General features: G+C 36.9%; 1 protein-coding gene across 1 annotated transcript in view; it reads right to left on the bottom strand.

Annotated features, from left to right (window-relative positions):
- The window catches only part of HDX (highly divergent homeobox), a 224,018-nt gene that overhangs the window by 134,453 nt on the left and 70,652 nt on the right, over positions 1-18,913 (bottom strand). The window contains exon 4 of the mRNA XM_004611643.2: positions 4,251-4,304. Within this exon, the coding sequence (XP_004611700.2) occupies positions 4,251-4,304 (54 nt within the window). The remainder of the gene's footprint in view (positions 1-4,250; positions 4,305-18,913) is intronic.

The following is an 18,913-nucleotide window of genomic DNA, read 5'->3' as shown; positions in this document are numbered from 1 at the left end:
ATTATACCCTCTAGTTCTGCACACATAGCAACAATTAATGACATAATATTTTCTTATAGGCAAATAGTATTTCATTTGGTATACATATATACTACAATATATTTATCATATCATATATTATATTCCTGGGCACATGGATTGCTTTCAGATCTTGGCTATTGTGAATGGCTGAAATAAACATACAGCTACAGATATCATATTTTTGCATCTTATGGAAAATTCTGACAAGTAGAATAATGCTGTGGCATGAAACTTCAATTTTTATATTTTTGAGAAATGTTCATATTGTTTTCCAAAGAATTTGAATCAGTTGGTTCCTTTCTTCCTACAGCTACTCTAGAGCTGATTTTCTTTCTGTTCTTTTTCCACGTATATCAATCTGACTTGTGTGAGGTGATAACTCATTGTTGTTTTGATTTTCTTGTTGTTTTTATTGAACAACAGTTTTTCATATCTCTTGTCCTCTGCATGTTTTCTCTAAAGAAATATCTGTTCATCTCTCCTATGTTTAATGGTACTGTTTATTTGTTGATATGGTTGGGACAGAGTTCATGCCTAAATTTAATAACTTTTCTTCCTATGATATTAATTTTTAGAACTGTGAGATTCTCTTGTTATTTTGATATGGTTGATCTTTTTTCCAACTCCACTTGAAATTCACTTATCTCTAATAATGACATCTGAGAGAGTAGAAATTCTTTCTACAGCCCAGGTAATTATTGAGGTAATTATTGAGTGCACCTAGGTTAGAAATCAATACTAGGTTAGAAAATACATTTATATTCCATACTTTAGGGTAATTCTTAAGCTAGATTCTCATAATATCTTGGTCACTCTCAAAAAATAATCAAAATTGGGGCCGGAGTGATAGCACAGTTCCCTGGCATCCCATATGGTCCCCCAAGCATCGCCAGGAGTAATTCCTTAGTGCAAAACCAGGACTAACCCCTGAGCATTGCTGGGTGTGACCCAAAAAGCAAAAAAAAAATCAAAATTATTTGCGACTTGTGCCCATTCTCATCCCCTCCCCAAACTTGTAAGAAACAACTCTTGGGTTAAGAAAACATTATCCTACCCCATCAGGAAGAGAAATGAAGTGAAACTTTGTCAAAGAAGAAATAGAACTGTCAAAATCATATAAAAATGCTCTACATGGCTAATCATTAGGGAGGTGCAAATAAAAACAACAATGCTATACCATCTCACATGACTGTGAGACTGATGCACATTCAAAAGAACAAGAACAATCAGTAGTGCTGCAGTTTGGGGTAGAAAGGGGATCTTCTTCATTGTTGGTGGGAATGCCAACTGGTCCAGCCTTTTTGGAAAACAATATGGACATTCTCAAAAACCTAGAAATTGAGTTTCCATATGATTCAGTAATATCACTTCTGGGAATAAACCCTGGAGGCCTAAAAACACAGAGCAGAAATGCTATCTGCACTCTGTGTTCATTGCAGCACTATTCAAAATGGCCAGAATCTGGAATCGACCCAGGAGCCCAAGAACATATGACTGGTTAAAGAAACTATGGTACATCTACACAATGTAATACTGTGCAGCTATTAAGAAAAGTGAAATTATTAAATTCACGTATAAATGGATGTACATGGAGAGTATCATGATGAGTAAAATGAATAAGCAGGAGAGAGATAGACATAGAATGATTGGACTTGTATCACTGTATCACTGTCATCCTGTTGTTCATCCATTTACTAGACCGGGCACCAGTAAGTCTCTATTCCTCTCAGCCCTGAGATTTTAGCAGCCTCTCCTTACTAATCTTTCCCAATGATTGGAGGCTCTCTTACAGTCAGGGGAATGAGACCTATTGTTACTGTTTTTAGCATATCGAATATGCCACGGGTAGCTTGCCAGGCTCTGCCCATGCTGGCGGGATAGTCTCGGTAGCTTGCCGAAATTTTGAATAGACAGAATATTTAAAAAGAAAAAAAAGCAGCAGAGCTAGACATTCACTTAATCATTTCAGCAAATAAGCATTAAGGATGTAGAAATCCTGTCCTGGAAATGGTGATACAGAGGAAGGGACTGTGACCAGAGACAATTAAACAGAAAACAAATCCCATCAGTGACCAGACAGAGTAAACAGAAACTTGGAAAACATAAAGCAGAACTCCAGAGTCTACCCTTGTCTAGGTATCAAGTCAAAATGGAGGGCCTGGAAAGAGAGTACAGCCAACCCGGTATCTGTCTTCTGTACAGCCAACCAGGGTTTGATCCTCAGCACCCCATATGGTCCCTCAGCTCTGCCAAGAGTGATTTCTGAGGGGCTGGAGAGAGAGAGTACAGTAGGTTGGGAAATTGCCCTGCAAAAAGCCAACCCAGGCTTGATTCCTGGCATCTCATATGGTCCCAGAAGCACCATAAAAAGTAACTCCTGAATGCCAGGAGTAACCTCTGAGCATCCCAGGTGTAGACCAAAAACGAAAACAAACAAACAAAAAAACCCAGGAATGACTGGAGTGATTAATGAGCACAGATCCAGGAGTAAGTCTTGAGTACCACTGAGTGTGGCCCCTCAAAAAAACACATCAAAGGAAGAATGGAATGTTTGGTTTAGTTTTAGTTTTAGATTGGACTGGTGTGGGATATAAAAAAACATAATATGACACTGATACCCAAAGACAATAGAAACAAGGGCCAGGAAGATTGGTTCATGGTTGAAGTCTGCCTAAAGTGCTGTGGGGAAAAGGCTTTTAGTATAGAGAAGGGACCATGATGACAAAGATAATTGTAAATGATCACTCTGCATTAGAACTGCATGCTGAAAATACGTTAAACTCTGTAGTACCTCAAAATTACGGAGATTCCAACCAATTTGCCTTCATTTTAGCTTTCAGAGGTCTTCTTTGGTAGCCTTCTACATGACTTCCACGTTTATAGTTTTGCTTTGCGGGGGCGGGGCAGAGAAGGCAACAAAGAAGTTTGTCCAGAACTAGTGCTCTGGCTTTAGGTTTATTAATTAATTATTTTGTTCGTTTATTTTGGGGCCACACCAAGCTATACCCAGGGGTTTCATGAGCTTTGTACTCAGGAACTACTCCTGGTCATGCTCTGGAAACCATAAGTGAAGCTGAGGATTGAATCTGCATTTGCCACACGCAAAGCCAATACTCTACCCACTGTTTTACATTCTGGCCCCAGCTTCAGTTTTGTTATCCTCATGTCTATCTACCATAAAAAAGTAATTATAAGAAGTGGAATCTTCTTATAATTAAGATTTAGGTTTAGTGCTCTTTTCTGGCTGGGTTCTCAGGGATTATTTCTGGTGGTATTTGAAGGGAAAATATACATGGCCAAGGATTGGACCAGGGTCATCCAAATGCAAGGTTTGCCTTATTCCCTGTACTATCTCTATGTCCCCTTGAGTCGTTTTTAAAATATGTTTATGTTTTATTTTTATTTTGGTAATTATTAAACAAATGTCAGATTGCCCATGGTCTAATTCCAAACATAGTCAATTGGTTTGGTTAATGTGGTGTAATTTTGTGCTCCAGTGATATGATTTTGCTAAGACCTAGCAAGGCAAGGGTCCACCAGGGCTAAACCCTCAATGCTTAAGGGTCTTGAAGAATACACATGGCAGTAACCATGGGTCACAAGGTACCAGGTATTAAACTCTTGATCTAATGCATGCAAGGCAAGCACTACAAACCTTCATTACTAAAATCCTTTAATAGTTCCCATCTATGAAACAGTTACATCAAAATTTACAAGGGTTCTCATTAAAAATCAGTTCAGAAAAGAAACATTGAATATGATTTTTTGAGAAAAGACAATTTATGAAGTTTTGTCTTATTAACATTCCAGAAATCATAGTAATTGTGGTGGACAGTCAATAAAACAGAATAAGATAATTAAAATATTAGTTTTTTCTTACTTTTAATACTAAAATGCATTAACAATGAATAGTATGCTATTTAATTCTAAGATAATGATGAAATCATATGATGAATATTATGGGGTGATTAAAGCAGTAAAACATTTTAAAAATCAATTATCTTTGAATGTTTTTTAAAACTGGAGTATAATATTCTATAATTATTACATTTTATGTAAGGTTGTCTAAACTATCTGAACATGTATAAACTATTTTTATACTGAATAAGACCTTTAAGATAACACATCTTACTGAGAATCTATATGCTAACTTCAAAATTTCTCAATGCAATCCCTGCTAAAAATACATGGGAATACCCATTTGCTGCTTTAAATGAAAGATTACTTACTGCTCTTTTTCTAGAACACCCTGTAATCCAAGGCACAGTAAGGTTTCCTGAAATCTGTGGAAACAACAAATGGAATCTTAGTGAGGTATGCATTAATGCTACTTGGAATGTTGATCAATACTAGATAATTCATAAAAGATGTTAAGACTGTTATGCATTTTGAACATATCCCTCACATAGATAATGCAGCTTCTTTAATGTTTACAACAGATTTAAAGGACCTTCATTCGAAAATTTTTAATTGGTGCAAAGATCCATTAATTTAAGAAAATTTATAGTATATTGCTGGGATCTCAAAGCATTGTTGAGGTACCTATTTACCTTAAAATTATTAAAATAGAAGTACAGTATTTTGTGGAATAAGTGAATTACATATATTAAATTAAGTAGATAGAATGCTGTATATACTTTTCCTAGGTTTAATCATCTTGCATGACTGCAATTATATTTTAAGGTAGACTATAGTCAAATAGTTAGCAGACCTTGTTACAGGAAACTCTGTTTCTTTATGTAGCATTGATACATAAGGAAAAATATATTACTTCACTAGAATTCTGGGGAATGCTTAGAGAGACCAAGTTGACCCTGGAGCTGCCACTCAGATAAACCTTGACCTAACAATGGCATACAAAAGGATAAATAAGTACTTTAAATTTATCATTTGCCTGATAATTATATTCATTTTGAAAGACTGGCAGGGTGTTTCCCTAAGTGCTGTTTATGAGAATTTGTCAATCAAATATTTGTTGTTTTTGATAAACTATAGTTAGTGGTAATTTATGAATGGTAACATAACTACAGATGAGAGATCAGTCAGTGTAAATGTAAAGCAATATCTTAAATTATTCAAATGTCAGGCAAATTACTACTGTCCTTAGTCTATAGGCCATCTATTTTACTTTGACACCAAAATATACCAATCACAAGAAATAAGCTAAAATGATATCAAATCACCATTAACCTGTATAAATAATATAATAATTTAAAGGATATGTTTAAGAAATACTTTAATTCTTAAGGTAAAACCCTATTGAAGCAAACCAGTAATTAAATAGATTGCATAATAGCCATGAAAATGTGTAACTGATATTTCAAAATTGTGAGCTGAGTACTGAATAGAGAAGTGTGCTTGCCTTGGTTATAGATAACCTGGGCTGGATCTTAGCACCTCACATGGACACCCAGAACACCGCCAAGAGCATAGAGCCAGGAGTAAACACTGAGCAGTGCTGGGTTTGACCCCAAAATAAAAACAATGTTGTGAACTGAGAATAATAATGAACTCTCTATAGACAAGAGTCTTTTGCCAATACTTGGCATATACTATAGTTCTTATAAAGTAAATTAATTTCTAGCATCAATAAAGGTTGTATATATGTTAAAACCATCACATAATATATTCTTTAAAAATTAGATATCCAACCAATTTAATTATAAGTGGTGCAATCTCCGACATATTAATGAGGATAACAGAAAACTGGCAATATAAAAATCACTAGAGAAAATATGTTAAGCCAGATAAAAAGCAAAAATAGAAAATGACATACCCATAACTTATGAAATTTTACATACAGAACACTTCAAATGATAAATGAATTATTATGGTAATTAATGTAAACAATGTATGATGACTGTATAGAGTGAGAAATTCCTGGAAACACAAGAGCCCTACCCCCAGCATTATCACTGTGACCATATAACTTAGCTTAAATAAACAATGACTTTGGAAGAATTACAAGGTGAATCTACATAGAGACAATATTAATTTAATAAAAACATTAGAAATAATAAGTATCCTAAGAAATTTCTAAGGTATCAAAAACTGCACTGGGAAACAAAGATACAGGAAACTCTCAGTATCCCAACATTATAATTTTATTCTTAAACACTGAAGTGAGGGAAAGATTGTTAGAATATACAGGAGTCAGAATGATCTGCACATAAAGTTTCAATGTTTTAAGGTGTGGAAAATTGTTTCCTATTAAAAAAAAGTGTGCTATTGCCCTGGGAAAAATAGCTTAGGTCTTAGAATCAAAAGGGTTTGCACCCAGGAAGAATAGGATAAATAACACGGCCAACAAAGAAGTTCTAAGGAAAGAACAGAATACATAGTTTCAGTTCTTATAGATGCTTGCTGACTAGTTATGTAAAATATCCCAGTTTCTGCTTTCCATGCACTACTGTACTTATTAACTGTTCTTAATGTCTCCGTTAAATTTTAGAGAGCCCTTGTGGGGAATAATATGTATTGAATAAATGGCCCAGATGTGATAACACTGATGACTGCCCAAATAACCCTAAATTTTAGAAAGTCCATGTGTGCTGGTCTCCTGTTTTTGTCTCATTCTCTGTGACTGGTCCCTATTGAAAGAAGGCATAAGGAGCCAATCCGATTAGCATTAGACACTCAGACACTTTTTTGTTTTGTTTTATAGCCTGTCTCTTTTCTGCACCATTTTTTAAAATACTTTTCCAAAAGGGAATGCCCTGCCACAGAGGTGGGGTGGGGTGGGGTTGGGTGAGGGGGATGGGGTGGGAGGGTGGGAGGGATTCTGGGAACATTGGAGGAGGGGACTAGGCACTGGTGGAGGGATATAAACAAAATGCAAACATGAAAGTTCATAAGTTTGCAACTGCAACTCATGATGATTCACTAATAAAAAAGAAACAAAATACTGTTTTAATTGTGTATCCAATATTTTCTATGAATATTATTATGTCATCTGATAGTAGTTATAGTTTTACTTATTTTCTTTTTCCCAGATTTTTATTAAAGTCTGTGATTTGCAAAGTTATGCACAATTGAATTTTAGACATACAGTATTGCAATCACCAGTGTCAATTTTGACTCCCAAATGTTTCCAGGTTCCCTCCCATATCCTATCCTGCTCCAGCTTGCCCTCTTTATTGACATATTTCTATGTTTGGTTGTTAAAGTTTGGGTCTCTTGACTTTAGTTTTGTTGAATCTATGGTTTGGATATTTGGCTATCTCATTCCTTAATGACATCTTTATACCTGACTGCCCTGATCTGGCCCCCGTTGCTTGTCACCTGTCCTGTATGCCTTTTGTCCACAGTTTCTTTTCTTCTACCTATACTGTAGGACCAAAGTTGATCAGGGCATCCCTTGACTAAAACACTACATTCCCTCAGTTTTTCTAAATATTATATAAAAATGAAATCCTCCTATGTTTATTCTTCTTCTGGTTTACTTCATTTAGAGTTATGTCCTCCAGTTTCATCCATGTTGTCACAAATTGCATGAAATAGAATAAACACTAGGCACTTTAAATGGGTGAAACCGTTTCCCTTCCCTCTTGTTTGAGCCAAATTCTAAGGGTAAATTCATAATATGAGTTCTAAGCATCACAGACTAACGGCAAAAACATTTGTTTTGACTTGTCAAATAGATCCAGCTCCTAATAGACATGTATTATGTAGATCACTCCTCCCAAAGCATACCCAGTGTGCGAGACTAAGTCCTTTGCCTGTTTCGCTTTCACCCATAGAGAACTGCTTTATTACTGAAATCTTAGTTGTTCATTTTTCACTCACACAAACACAGGTATGTGGTGTGTACGAAACAAGGCTATCGGTGGAATGTCAGGATCTGGAAATTTGAAACATCATACCCACTCAATTACTTCTCAATGTGCATACTCAGAAGCCTCAGAGAACTTGCAAAGAGCAGGTTACTACCCAGGATTGTATGAAATTGCAACATAGCTACCCTTAAGTACATACAAGCACAGATTCCTAGACGACTCTGTTGGGGATTCTTGGACCTTGGTGCTAAGATGCCTCAAAGGACTCAAAATCTTATTCCTGAGGTCACTTTCTTCTTCTTTTTTTGTTCTTTTTATTACTTGTGACCACGTGGACTGCACATGTTGATCACATGGAGCTCAGGTGCTGATTATGTGTGCTACACTATACAGAACAATTTAAACTGGGCTAAATTCCGCCACTAGAAAACTACACTATGTCACACCCTTCACTCTTTAGTACTGCCCAATCATAATTAATATGTATTCTGAGTAACCCATATTTTTGAACATAGAGATATAGACTGGCCCTGCATAAACTTGGAGATACAGCCATAACACAGAGCTGTGCCACATTATGATAGCTTTGTGTATTTGACACTGGCACTACAACTACTGTTGGGCACTAGTAAAATCAAATCCCCCAGTATGTACTCAGGTTAGTCAGTGCTAGAGCTGTCATTATGTGCCTGTGAGTGCGAACACTACTCATTATCCACGTTTTTTGGGTTTTGACATAACTAATGGCAAGCATTGGGCAGCTATTAAGCCTGAGTTACTGTATAAGTCATGCTAAACCTTGATGCTGTAGCTTATACATAGTGCGAAAGATCACAAATTCCATAAAGTTATGCAGATTAACATATACGATTAGAGCCACAATGACTTGAGAATTTGTAATCATGGACACCTAATCAATGCTGAGATTAGAATGAACAAGATACCTCACATACCACCAGATAATATGCAGGAAGAATTAACCTGCATTAATAGATAACAAAAATTAAAATTTAATTCAAGCTCATAAAAGCTTTCCATATTCCCCAATAACTGCAAATGAACTATTCTAATATTTATTTTCTCACTAATAGGAGGGTATCAATGGTTGAGAAATGTAGTAAGAATAGAGAAAGTATGAGAAATTTCCATCAGAAGTTATTGGGGTAAAAAAATAATACAGTAGCTGAAAGTAGACTAGAGACTGAACACAATGGCCACTCAATACCCCTATTGCAAACCACAACACCCAATTGGAGAGAAAGATATCAAAAGGGAGTACCCTGCCACAGAGGCAGGGTGGGGTGGGGGGGAGATGGGATGGCGGGAGGGATACTGGGTTTATTGGAGATGAAGAAGGGGCACTGGTGGAGGGATGTGTTTGTGAACATTGTATGAGGGAAAACCAAGTTCTAACATGTGTGAATCTGTATCTGTACCCTCATGGTGATTCACTAATTAAAGAATAAAATAAAAAAAAATTCTTGACTACACGTAAAAAAATACAGTAGTTGAACTTAAAATACACTAGTAGCCCTTATTAGCAGAAAGGAAGAAGTTAAAAAGCAACAGTGAACTAAAGGGTAAGAGAGAGGACACTATCAAAAGATAAATCATAAATAAAAAAAATTCAAATGAAGGAAATAAAAGAGATTTTGTGGTGTGGCATCAAGAGAAATAACGTTAACAAAATATGGGCTAGAGAAGTAGGAAAAAAGAGATGAGTTAATGGTTGAAGAAATTATAACTAATATTTTCTCCAAGCTGAGGAAGGAGTAGCATAATCACATCTAGGAAGTCCAAAGAAAGCCAAAGAAAATAAACACACAGGGGCCGGAGCGATAGCACAGTGGGTAGGGCGTTTGCCTTGCATGCGGCCGACCTGGGTTCGATCCCCGGCATCCCATATGGTCCCCCAAGCACCGCCAGGAGTAATTCCTGAGTGCAAAGCCAGGAGTAACCCCTGAGCATCGCTGGGTGTGACCCAAAAAAAAAAAAAAAAAGCAAAAAAAAAAAAAAAAAAAAAAAGAAAATAAACACACAAAAACATAAAGATCACATATAAGGCAACTCTCAAAGAGTCACAAATCTATCAATAAAATGTTAGGCCAAAGCTCCAAACCTAAAATACAATAACAAGAAACAAAGTATGAATACATATGATTCTCTACTGCAAATAAAACATTCTTCAGGGGCTGGAACAATAGCACAGTGGGTAGGGTGTTTGCCTTGCACTCGGCTAACTGGGGTTCAATTCTGAGCATCCCAAATGGTCCCCCGAGCACTTCCAGGAGTAATTCCTGAGTGCATGAGCCAGGAGTAACCCCTGTACAATGCCGGGTGTGACCCAAAAAACAAAACAAAACAAAACAAAACATTCTTCAGGATAGACCACATACTATTACACTAAAGAAGTATAAAGGCTGGACCAGTCAGCATTCCCACAATGAAAAGAATGCCAAATAATCAGAATTTTTGAAAAAAAATGGGCATTACTCAAAAAGCTAGAAATTGAGCTTCCATACAACCCAGCAATACCACTTCTGGGAATTTACCCTGGGGGTCCAAAACACACAGCAGAAGCGTTATTTGCACTTCTATGTTCATTGCAGCACTATTCACAATAGTCAGAAACAACCTGGGTGCCCGAGAATAGATGGCTAGTTAAAGAAACTATGGTACATATACTAAATGGAATTGTATGCAGCTGTTAATGAAGTTATAAAATTCACGTATTAATGAATGGACATGGAGAGTATCATGCTGAGTGAAATGAGTCAGAAAGAGAAAGATAGACATAAAATGATTTGGCTCATTTGTGGGACATATACATATATATACACATATGTATATATACATATATATGTATATATGATGGTATGAGACCAATACTCAAAGAAAGTAGAAAAAGGGCCAAGAGGATTGGTCCATGGTTGGGAGACTACCTCAAGTGCTGAGGGAAAAGGCAGTTGGGATAGAGAAGGGACCCCCATGACAAAGATAAGTTGTAAATGATCACTCTGAACAAGAAACCTCAGCTGAAAACAGGTAAAGGAACAAACATGATACTGTCTCAGTACCTTTATGCAAAAACCACAATGCCCCAAAGAGGAAGAGATAGAGATAGAGATAGATAGATAGATGGATAGATAGATAGATAGATAGATAGATAGATAGATAGATAGATAGATAGATAGATAGATAGATAGATAGAGATAGAGAGAGAGACAAGGAAAGTGCCTTCATTAAGACATGCTGGAGGAAGGGTAACAGGAGGGAAACTTGGGACATTGGTGGTGGGAAATGTAAACTGTTGGAGCGATGAGTGTTGGAACACTGTGTGACTGAAACCCAACGATGATCAGGTTTGTAACTCTCTATCTCATGGTTACTCGATAAAAAATTAAAATATAAAGGAAAATATGAAATCATTCAATTTGCTGGTACATGGACAGACCTGTAGAAGTTGTGCTGTGTAAAATATGTCAGAGGGAGAGAGCATACACAGAATGATATCAATCATATTTGGGATATAAACATAGTAGGGGGAAATTAAAGCCCAAGGAAACTAAATACAAAAAACAGAAGATCGGTCCTTAGTAGGAATCTTGCCACTTGAGGGAGGAGAAGAGGTCAAGTAAAGGACCACTAAGACAATGGTAAAGGGAACTCTGGTCATTCTGGACAAGGGTTTGGGTGCTGAACAGAGGTAAAGTAACATGCATGATACCTTATCAATAACAGTTTTGTAAATCACGGTCTAAAAGTAGGGGGTAAGGGGAAGGGAAAGAGAAAGAAAGAAGTGCCTCCCATAAAGGCAGGCGAGGGGGCTGGAGGGAAACTGAGGACACTGGTGGAGGGATGTGGTCATTGGTGAAGCAATTGTTTTTGGAACATTGTATGCCTGAAACTCAATCATGAATAATTTTGCAACTGTAATTCATGGTGATTCAATAAAAATATTAAACATAACAAAACAAAAAAACAAAAGATGTAGAAAGTTACAAAAATTAAGAAATTGGGTAAAATCTCAACAGTTTGAAAACAAACAACTTTTTGAATAAGTATTTGGTAAAATAAATTCAAAATAAAACAAAAGCAAAGAAGAATAAAGAAATTTATGAAATTTATGAAAGCAAAGGAGAATAATGCTAGGATACATGGAGAAGAGAAAACGCAATACTAAAAATTTCAGAGCAAGATAAGCTTGCATTAGAAAATAAGAAAAGGCAAAAATAAATTATCAACTTCACTGTCAAAGAACCAACAAATAAACAAATTTATTTCTCTCTTTCTCCAAAGTCAGTAGAAGTAAAGAAATACTAAAAATAAAAGTACAGAAATAGAAATTGAAAGATAATAGTAAAGATCAATGACACTAAAATATGGTTCTTTTAAAGAATAAGAAAGTTTGCCAAACACTTACCTATACTTACTCATAAAGGATAAAAAGATAAAGCCCTAATATGATGAGAAATGTAAAGGAAGAAGCTATAATACATGCCACAAAATTACAAAGATCTAGAAAATACTCTGAAAATAATCATGCAGTTAAATTTTAAAACTCAGGAAAAAAGTAGATTCATTTTTAACACCAAATAAAATCAGGAGGGAATATAATATCTGAAGTCTAATTACTGTAAAGAAATTTGTGATGATAATAAAAATTCTCCCTCCCTGCCCCAAAGAATCCCACAATGAGATAGTTACTGTGGACTTCTACCAAAGCTTTAAAATCTTTCAAACCAATGAAGAGACAAGAATTATTTCAGTTTCTATAACGTTAATATTATTTTGATACAAAACACTTACCCAGATAATACTGAAAAATAAAACCATAGACCAATATCCTTTATGAACATAAATTCAAAGGCATTCATAAAAATTGTAATGAACAGAATTTAACAACATATTAAGTATACTAAATCCTGACCAAGTGACCAAGTAGTACTTATTTGACAGATTCACAGATGATTCATTATACAAAAATAAAATGGAATATAGAATCATAACCATTTCAATATATGAAGAGAAAAATCTTTGTGCAATATATATCATCTGCTTATGATGAAAATATAATAAAATTAGGATAGAAAGATATAAAAATATAATAAAGACCACATATAATAAACTCACATCATAGTCAATGGCAAAATAGTCAATGGCTTTTTTCTTCTAATATCAAGTGTAAGACAAAGATGTTCACTCTCATCATTATTGCTTAAAGTAATATGATTAATAGTGAATGATAGTCACAGCATTTAGACCAGCAAAAGAAATTTAAGTGATCTTGAGCTAAAATGATACCACAGTGTATAGGGTCCTTTCCATGCATGTAGCTTACGAAGGTTTTATCCATGGTCCCCACATGGACCTCCAAGCCCACCAAGAATAACCTGAGTAAGAATCATGGTCACATAATCATGAGTAAGCCCTGACCCAAAATCAGCAATTACAAAGATATAAATTTAAAAAGATGCAAAAATTACTATTTGCAAATATCTTAATAATTTACAAGGGCAACCCTGAAATTTCCCCTCAAAATATTGCGAACAATTTTCTTATACATTAAAGTTACAAGTTATAATATCAACATAAAAATTGGTTGTATTTCTGTAGCGAACAAACTATAGGAGAAGAAATTATTAAAAAGGAATTTTCAATTGTTCAAAAATTAAAGTACCAAGTGTCAAATCAGCAAAGGAAAAATGTATATAGTAAAAATGATAAGATATTTAAAAGATAAAGAAGACACAAGAAAATAGCAAATTCTCCCATGTCTAAGGAGCAGATGAATAAATACAATTAAAATGACTATCCTACATAAAATTTCATACAAACTATAAACAATCACTATCTAAACTTCAATATCACCCCTCAGAGACATCACTTGTATCACTTGTCATTCTGCTGCTCATCGATTTGCTTGAGCGGGCGCCAATAATGTCTCTATTTGTCCCTGTCGCATGCTAGTGTAGCCCAATGGCATCTGCTCTCTCCAGGAACACGGACAACCTCAAACTGTTCGTTCAGAGTCTTGACGAAGAAGTCTGAACATCTTGTAGGTGGGCGGCCACGCGTTCTTTTGACATCCCATGGAATCCAGTCGGTAAGATGTCTAGTCCAGCGGTTATCTTCAAATCGCATTATGTGTCCGGCCCATCTGATTTTCGGCGCTTTGGCAAATGAGACAGCATCTCTGATTCTCGAACACCGATGGAGGTCGGAATTCCGGATTTCTTCTCTCACTTGAGTGAAACATGATATTCCAAGCATAGCTCTTTCAATTTCTCTTTGGTAGAACCGAATAGCGTTCTTATCCTGTTTTTTTAGGGCCCAGGTCTCTATGGCATATGTTAATGCAGGAAGGAATGGTGGAGTCGAAAAGATGTGCCCAGAGCCAGAGGTTCATCATCCTCTTAACTTCTTTGATGCTATTGAAGGCATCCTATGCCGAATTCTTCCTCCTGCGCAGCTCAGGTGCCAGGTCTTTTGTCACGTTGATTTCTCGACCTAGGTATATACACATAACTGCTGCAGAGATGTTCATTCCATTGAGAGCAAATGGAACATCAGGAGCTAGTCCATTTCTCATGAACATTGTCTTTGTGAGATTCAACTGCAGTCCGACCTTTCCACACCCATGGTCGAAGTCGCCAGCATTCATGCTGCTTGGGTAATGTTTGGTGTTATTAGAATGACGTCTTCAGTGAAGCGGAGGTGGTGTAGTTGCCGACCGTCTATCTTCACTCCCATTCCTTCCCTTTCCAGTCGTCGCATGACATTCTCGAGGGTGGCACTGAAGAGTTTCAGTGAAATGGTATCATCTTGCCGAACCCCTCTCTTTACATCAATGATCACTTCCTTGTAGAATGGTGAGATCCTGGTGGTGAATCCGTAATACAGCTCATGGAGGATCCTGATGTACTGAATTTGAAGGCCCTGTTTGGCTAATGAGCATTAGACAGAGTGGCATCTTGATCTTGGTTGATCATGAATCCTTTTCAGAACCTGGCTTGCTCGCACAGTTGTCCTTTGTCTAGTGTTTTGCCAATCCTATTGGATTACTTGAGTAAACACCTTGTAGACAACGGACAACAGGCATATAGGGTGATAGTTGCCGATACTGTGGATGTCTCCCTTCTTGTACAACAGGACGGACCTGCTGGTTTTCGATTGGGATGGAACCTTGCATTCAGACAGGTAGCATGTGGAGAGCCAAACCACTGTATTGATGAGTACTGGCGGCAGATTCTTCAGGTGTTCAGGTCTGACCCTGTTTGACTGGGTGCTGTATGCTTCTTTACCAAAGAAAAGGAGTGCCATATTTCGGAAGGGAGAATGCTAGGAAAAACATATCCATCCTGCGGAATTTGGTAAGTGGGCAGGTGGAAGTGGCTATAAAAGAGATCTGAGTAGAAGTCCTGGATAACATTTTCCTTTGCCCTTCTGGAAGATGTGATAGATCTATCAGGTCATTGGAGGGCAGTCATCTTTGTCTTATAGCTGGTGAAGGACAGGCGGGCATTGTGAATACTTTTCCTGACTTCTGCTGCATCAGCCAACACTGCTGCTCTTCTCTCTTCGAGGTCTTCCTTTATCGCTTCTCTGCACAGCTTTGCGAGCTCGGATGTTAGCTTGAGGCTCGCGCCAAAGCACGTTGACAAATGAATTCGAGAGTTTCCGAAGGCAGGCCTCTTTTTGTGACTTTCTCTCTTGGTGTTCCTCGCACAATCATGGTGGTGCTGTCAATCCAATACCAATACAGTACCAGTCAATCGTATTCCTCGTTGTTGTTGTCAATGACAGCATCTTCCCATATTGCTGTAAAAGTACCAAAGAGCTCCCAGTTGGTGTTAGTTCTGGGAGTTCTCTTCTTTTTTTTACTATTTAAAAAATTTTATTAGTGAATCACCGTGAGGTACAGTTACAAACTTATGAACTTTCGTGTTTTTCATTTCAGACATATAGTGATCACTTACCCATCCCTCCACCAGTACCCATTCTCCTCCACCAATGTTCCCACTATCCCTCTCACCACCTCCACCCCCCCACCCCCCACCCCCCCCACCCTGCCTCTGTGGCAGGGCATTCCCTTTTGTTATTTCTCCTTTTGGATGTTGTAATCTCTTCTTAAACTTTGAAGTCCTTTCTCCCTGCTCCGTGAAATAGAATTTCGCACAAAGAAGATGGTTGTCTGATCCCATTTGGGAATTTGGGACAACAGTGACATCGGTCAGGCAAAACCATTGATTGAATATGATGTGGTCAATTTTGTTATTGATCTGTCCACCGGGAGACTCCCATGCCCAATGTTTAGATTCGGCCTTCTGGAACTGCAAGTTACCATGGATGGTCATGGTTGACATGATGAACTCAGACAGTTTCTCACCCTGTTCGTTCCATTATAGGCCGTGGGTCCCAATGTGGAGTTGTTCATGTGACCTTCTAGGTCTTATCATGGCATTAAAATCACCGACAACAACCTTGTAGAAGGTGTGGTCTTCTTTGTAGAACTTCTCCGGCTCCATGTAGAACTTCTCTATTTCTTCATCATCATAGTTGAATGTTGGTGCGTAGAAGACTAGAATAAAAACTGCCGGCAACAGCCACATCTATTCAAATGTAAGCATCTGATTTGAGTTGTTAAATATTCAAATGAATCAATGCTCATGCCAAGTTCGTGTTGACAAGGACACCGACACCACTGATGCCTCTACTTTCACACCTTAAACCCAGTTCCTATTTTAAGTTTTTATAGTTTATGTAATCTGGGAAAATTGAGTATATTATTAATTTAGAATGCCATTAAATTAACAATCACTAAGATAATAACCTGTATCCTGGCAATATTCATCTTTAAGACATTCATGTTTTAATTTTCCAATAAAAGCCATCCGCCACAGAAAGAAACTGTAAAGATCTTTTCAATGCTCCCCCAACCCCCAAACACTCTGACCCTAGGAGGGAGTACAGTCAAAGACAGCCACTGCATTGCTACATGACCACATGATGAAGAGAAGGTGAGGATATCACCTGCACTAATATTGATGAACTACTTTTTAGAAGGACTCGAAGAACACAAGACTTTTCTAAACTTCCAGGCGGGTATTCAAAGTTTCAAAGATTTGCTTGCTCAATGAACTGGAAAACAATAGAGAATAGTTCCAACAAAGAAAATTATGAAAAAAAATAACAGAAATCACTGGTTTCAAGAACGTAATACAACTAAATACACTAGAGTGAATATGATCAGAATGACAGAAGCAGAGGCTGGAGAGAATACATCAAATAGGGTGCTTGTCTTGAACACAAATGACCCAGGTTTGATACCTGGAATCCCACCTGGTCCTCCAAACCTCTCCAGGAGTGATCACTGATGGCAGAGACAGAAGTGAGTCCTAAGCACTATGGGTTATACCTCCAAAGATATTCCCCTCCAAAAAGAAGTCAGAAGCAAAAGAAAAATTCAGCATAATAGAAGGCAAGATGTATGAAAGTACCTAAGAAGAATAGAAGAAGGACGAGGAATAGAGAAAAATAAAAATAACATCAGACATCTAAGGGATAGTCTATGAAATCTATAAGGGTCCCAAAATGAGAAGATTGAGAGTTATGAGAGAAAAATTATAGTCCAACACTTCCCCAATCCAAAGATCTTCTTAAACCCTGAGATCCAAGAAGCTTAAAGAGTTTAAAACAAAATAGATCCAAACATAGAAACACCAAGATATAGCAATTCAAAGGGTTAGCATCCTTTGAGTAGTAAGAGCAAATCCAAAAATTACATATTAGGGAGCTCCCACAAAATCATAACAGCTCTTTCCAATAAAAACCTGCAGGTCTTAAGGGATGGGTGTGATATATTGAATGGTTTACCCTAAAAAAATACATAATTCAGCTAGGTTATCACTCAAATTTGGTGGTGCAATACAAAACTTCACTTAAAAACAATAGCTAAGATAGTTTTGTGGCCAAAGCCACAGTTTAGTGAACAGTCACTGTCTTCCACCAGGCTATCCTAGGTTTGATCTCGAGCACCACATATGGTTTCATAATTTCGCCAGGCATGGTCGATCTCTGAGGGCATAGCCACAAGTAATCCCAGAGCATAGCTGGGCGTTGCCCGAAATAAAAAATAACAAAAAAATGTTAATGTTCACCAACCTGGTGCCAGACGATGCACTAAATGATCTCGCTGTAAAAAGGATTTTAAAAAGAAAAAGAGTACAAGAACATCAAAAACCCATATAAAAGATGACATTACATAATTTGGCATGAAAATAACATTTAAAATTCTATATTTAAATATGTTTGTTTAATGTCAATGACATGAATTCACCAATCAAAAGCTCTAGCGACTAACTAGACGAGAGAACTGAATTACACCCGCTACTGTTTACAATAGACATATTTAAAGTGTGATGATAAACACAGACTCAAATATATGTCTGAAAAACTGAACTGGCAAATGATACCTAAAAAAGGAAGGCAATGTGGTGAGAGAGATAGTACAGTCGGCAAGGCACTTGTATTGCATATAGCTGATCCAGGTTAGATATCTGGCACCCCATTTGGTCCCTGGAGCCTTGCGAGGAGTCGTCTCTGAACAAAGAGCCAGAATGTAAACATGAATGAAGTGATTACACACTAAAATTAAGTAGAAAAAAGTACAAAATAATCCAGGAAAAGTTCCAATATTGTAAACTACTCAAGATACTTTTAAATAACAATTTAGTCACAAAGTAAATAAAATAAATGAAAATATTCCTCAAAATAAACAAGATTAAAGACAATACCATAACTTATGTAACACCATAAAACACTACTGAGAACAAGTACATTTCTATATGTGTATACACCAGGAAACATAAAATAACTCAAATCAACCTAACCTTACAACTTGAGAATGTTATTGCTGGATCTAGTGAACCAGGCAAGATACTTGTTGTGCATATAGTAGACCAATATTTGATCCCCATCACTGTAGCACCATTAGGAGTGATGTCTGGAGGCAGGACGAGGAGTAAGCCCTGAATCCTGCCAAGTGTGCCCACACCCAAAATAAAACAAAGAATTGCAACTTGAGAAACTAGTAAAAAAACAGAAACAACAAATAA

Source organism: Sorex araneus, chromosome X, assembly GCF_027595985.1.
Source record: "Sorex araneus isolate mSorAra2 chromosome X, mSorAra2.pri, whole genome shotgun sequence".
Classification (NCBI taxonomy): domain Eukaryota; kingdom Metazoa; phylum Chordata; class Mammalia; order Eulipotyphla; family Soricidae; genus Sorex; species Sorex araneus.
Note: the sequence above shows the minus strand (reverse complement) of the source record. Positions and strands in the feature narration are given on the sequence as shown.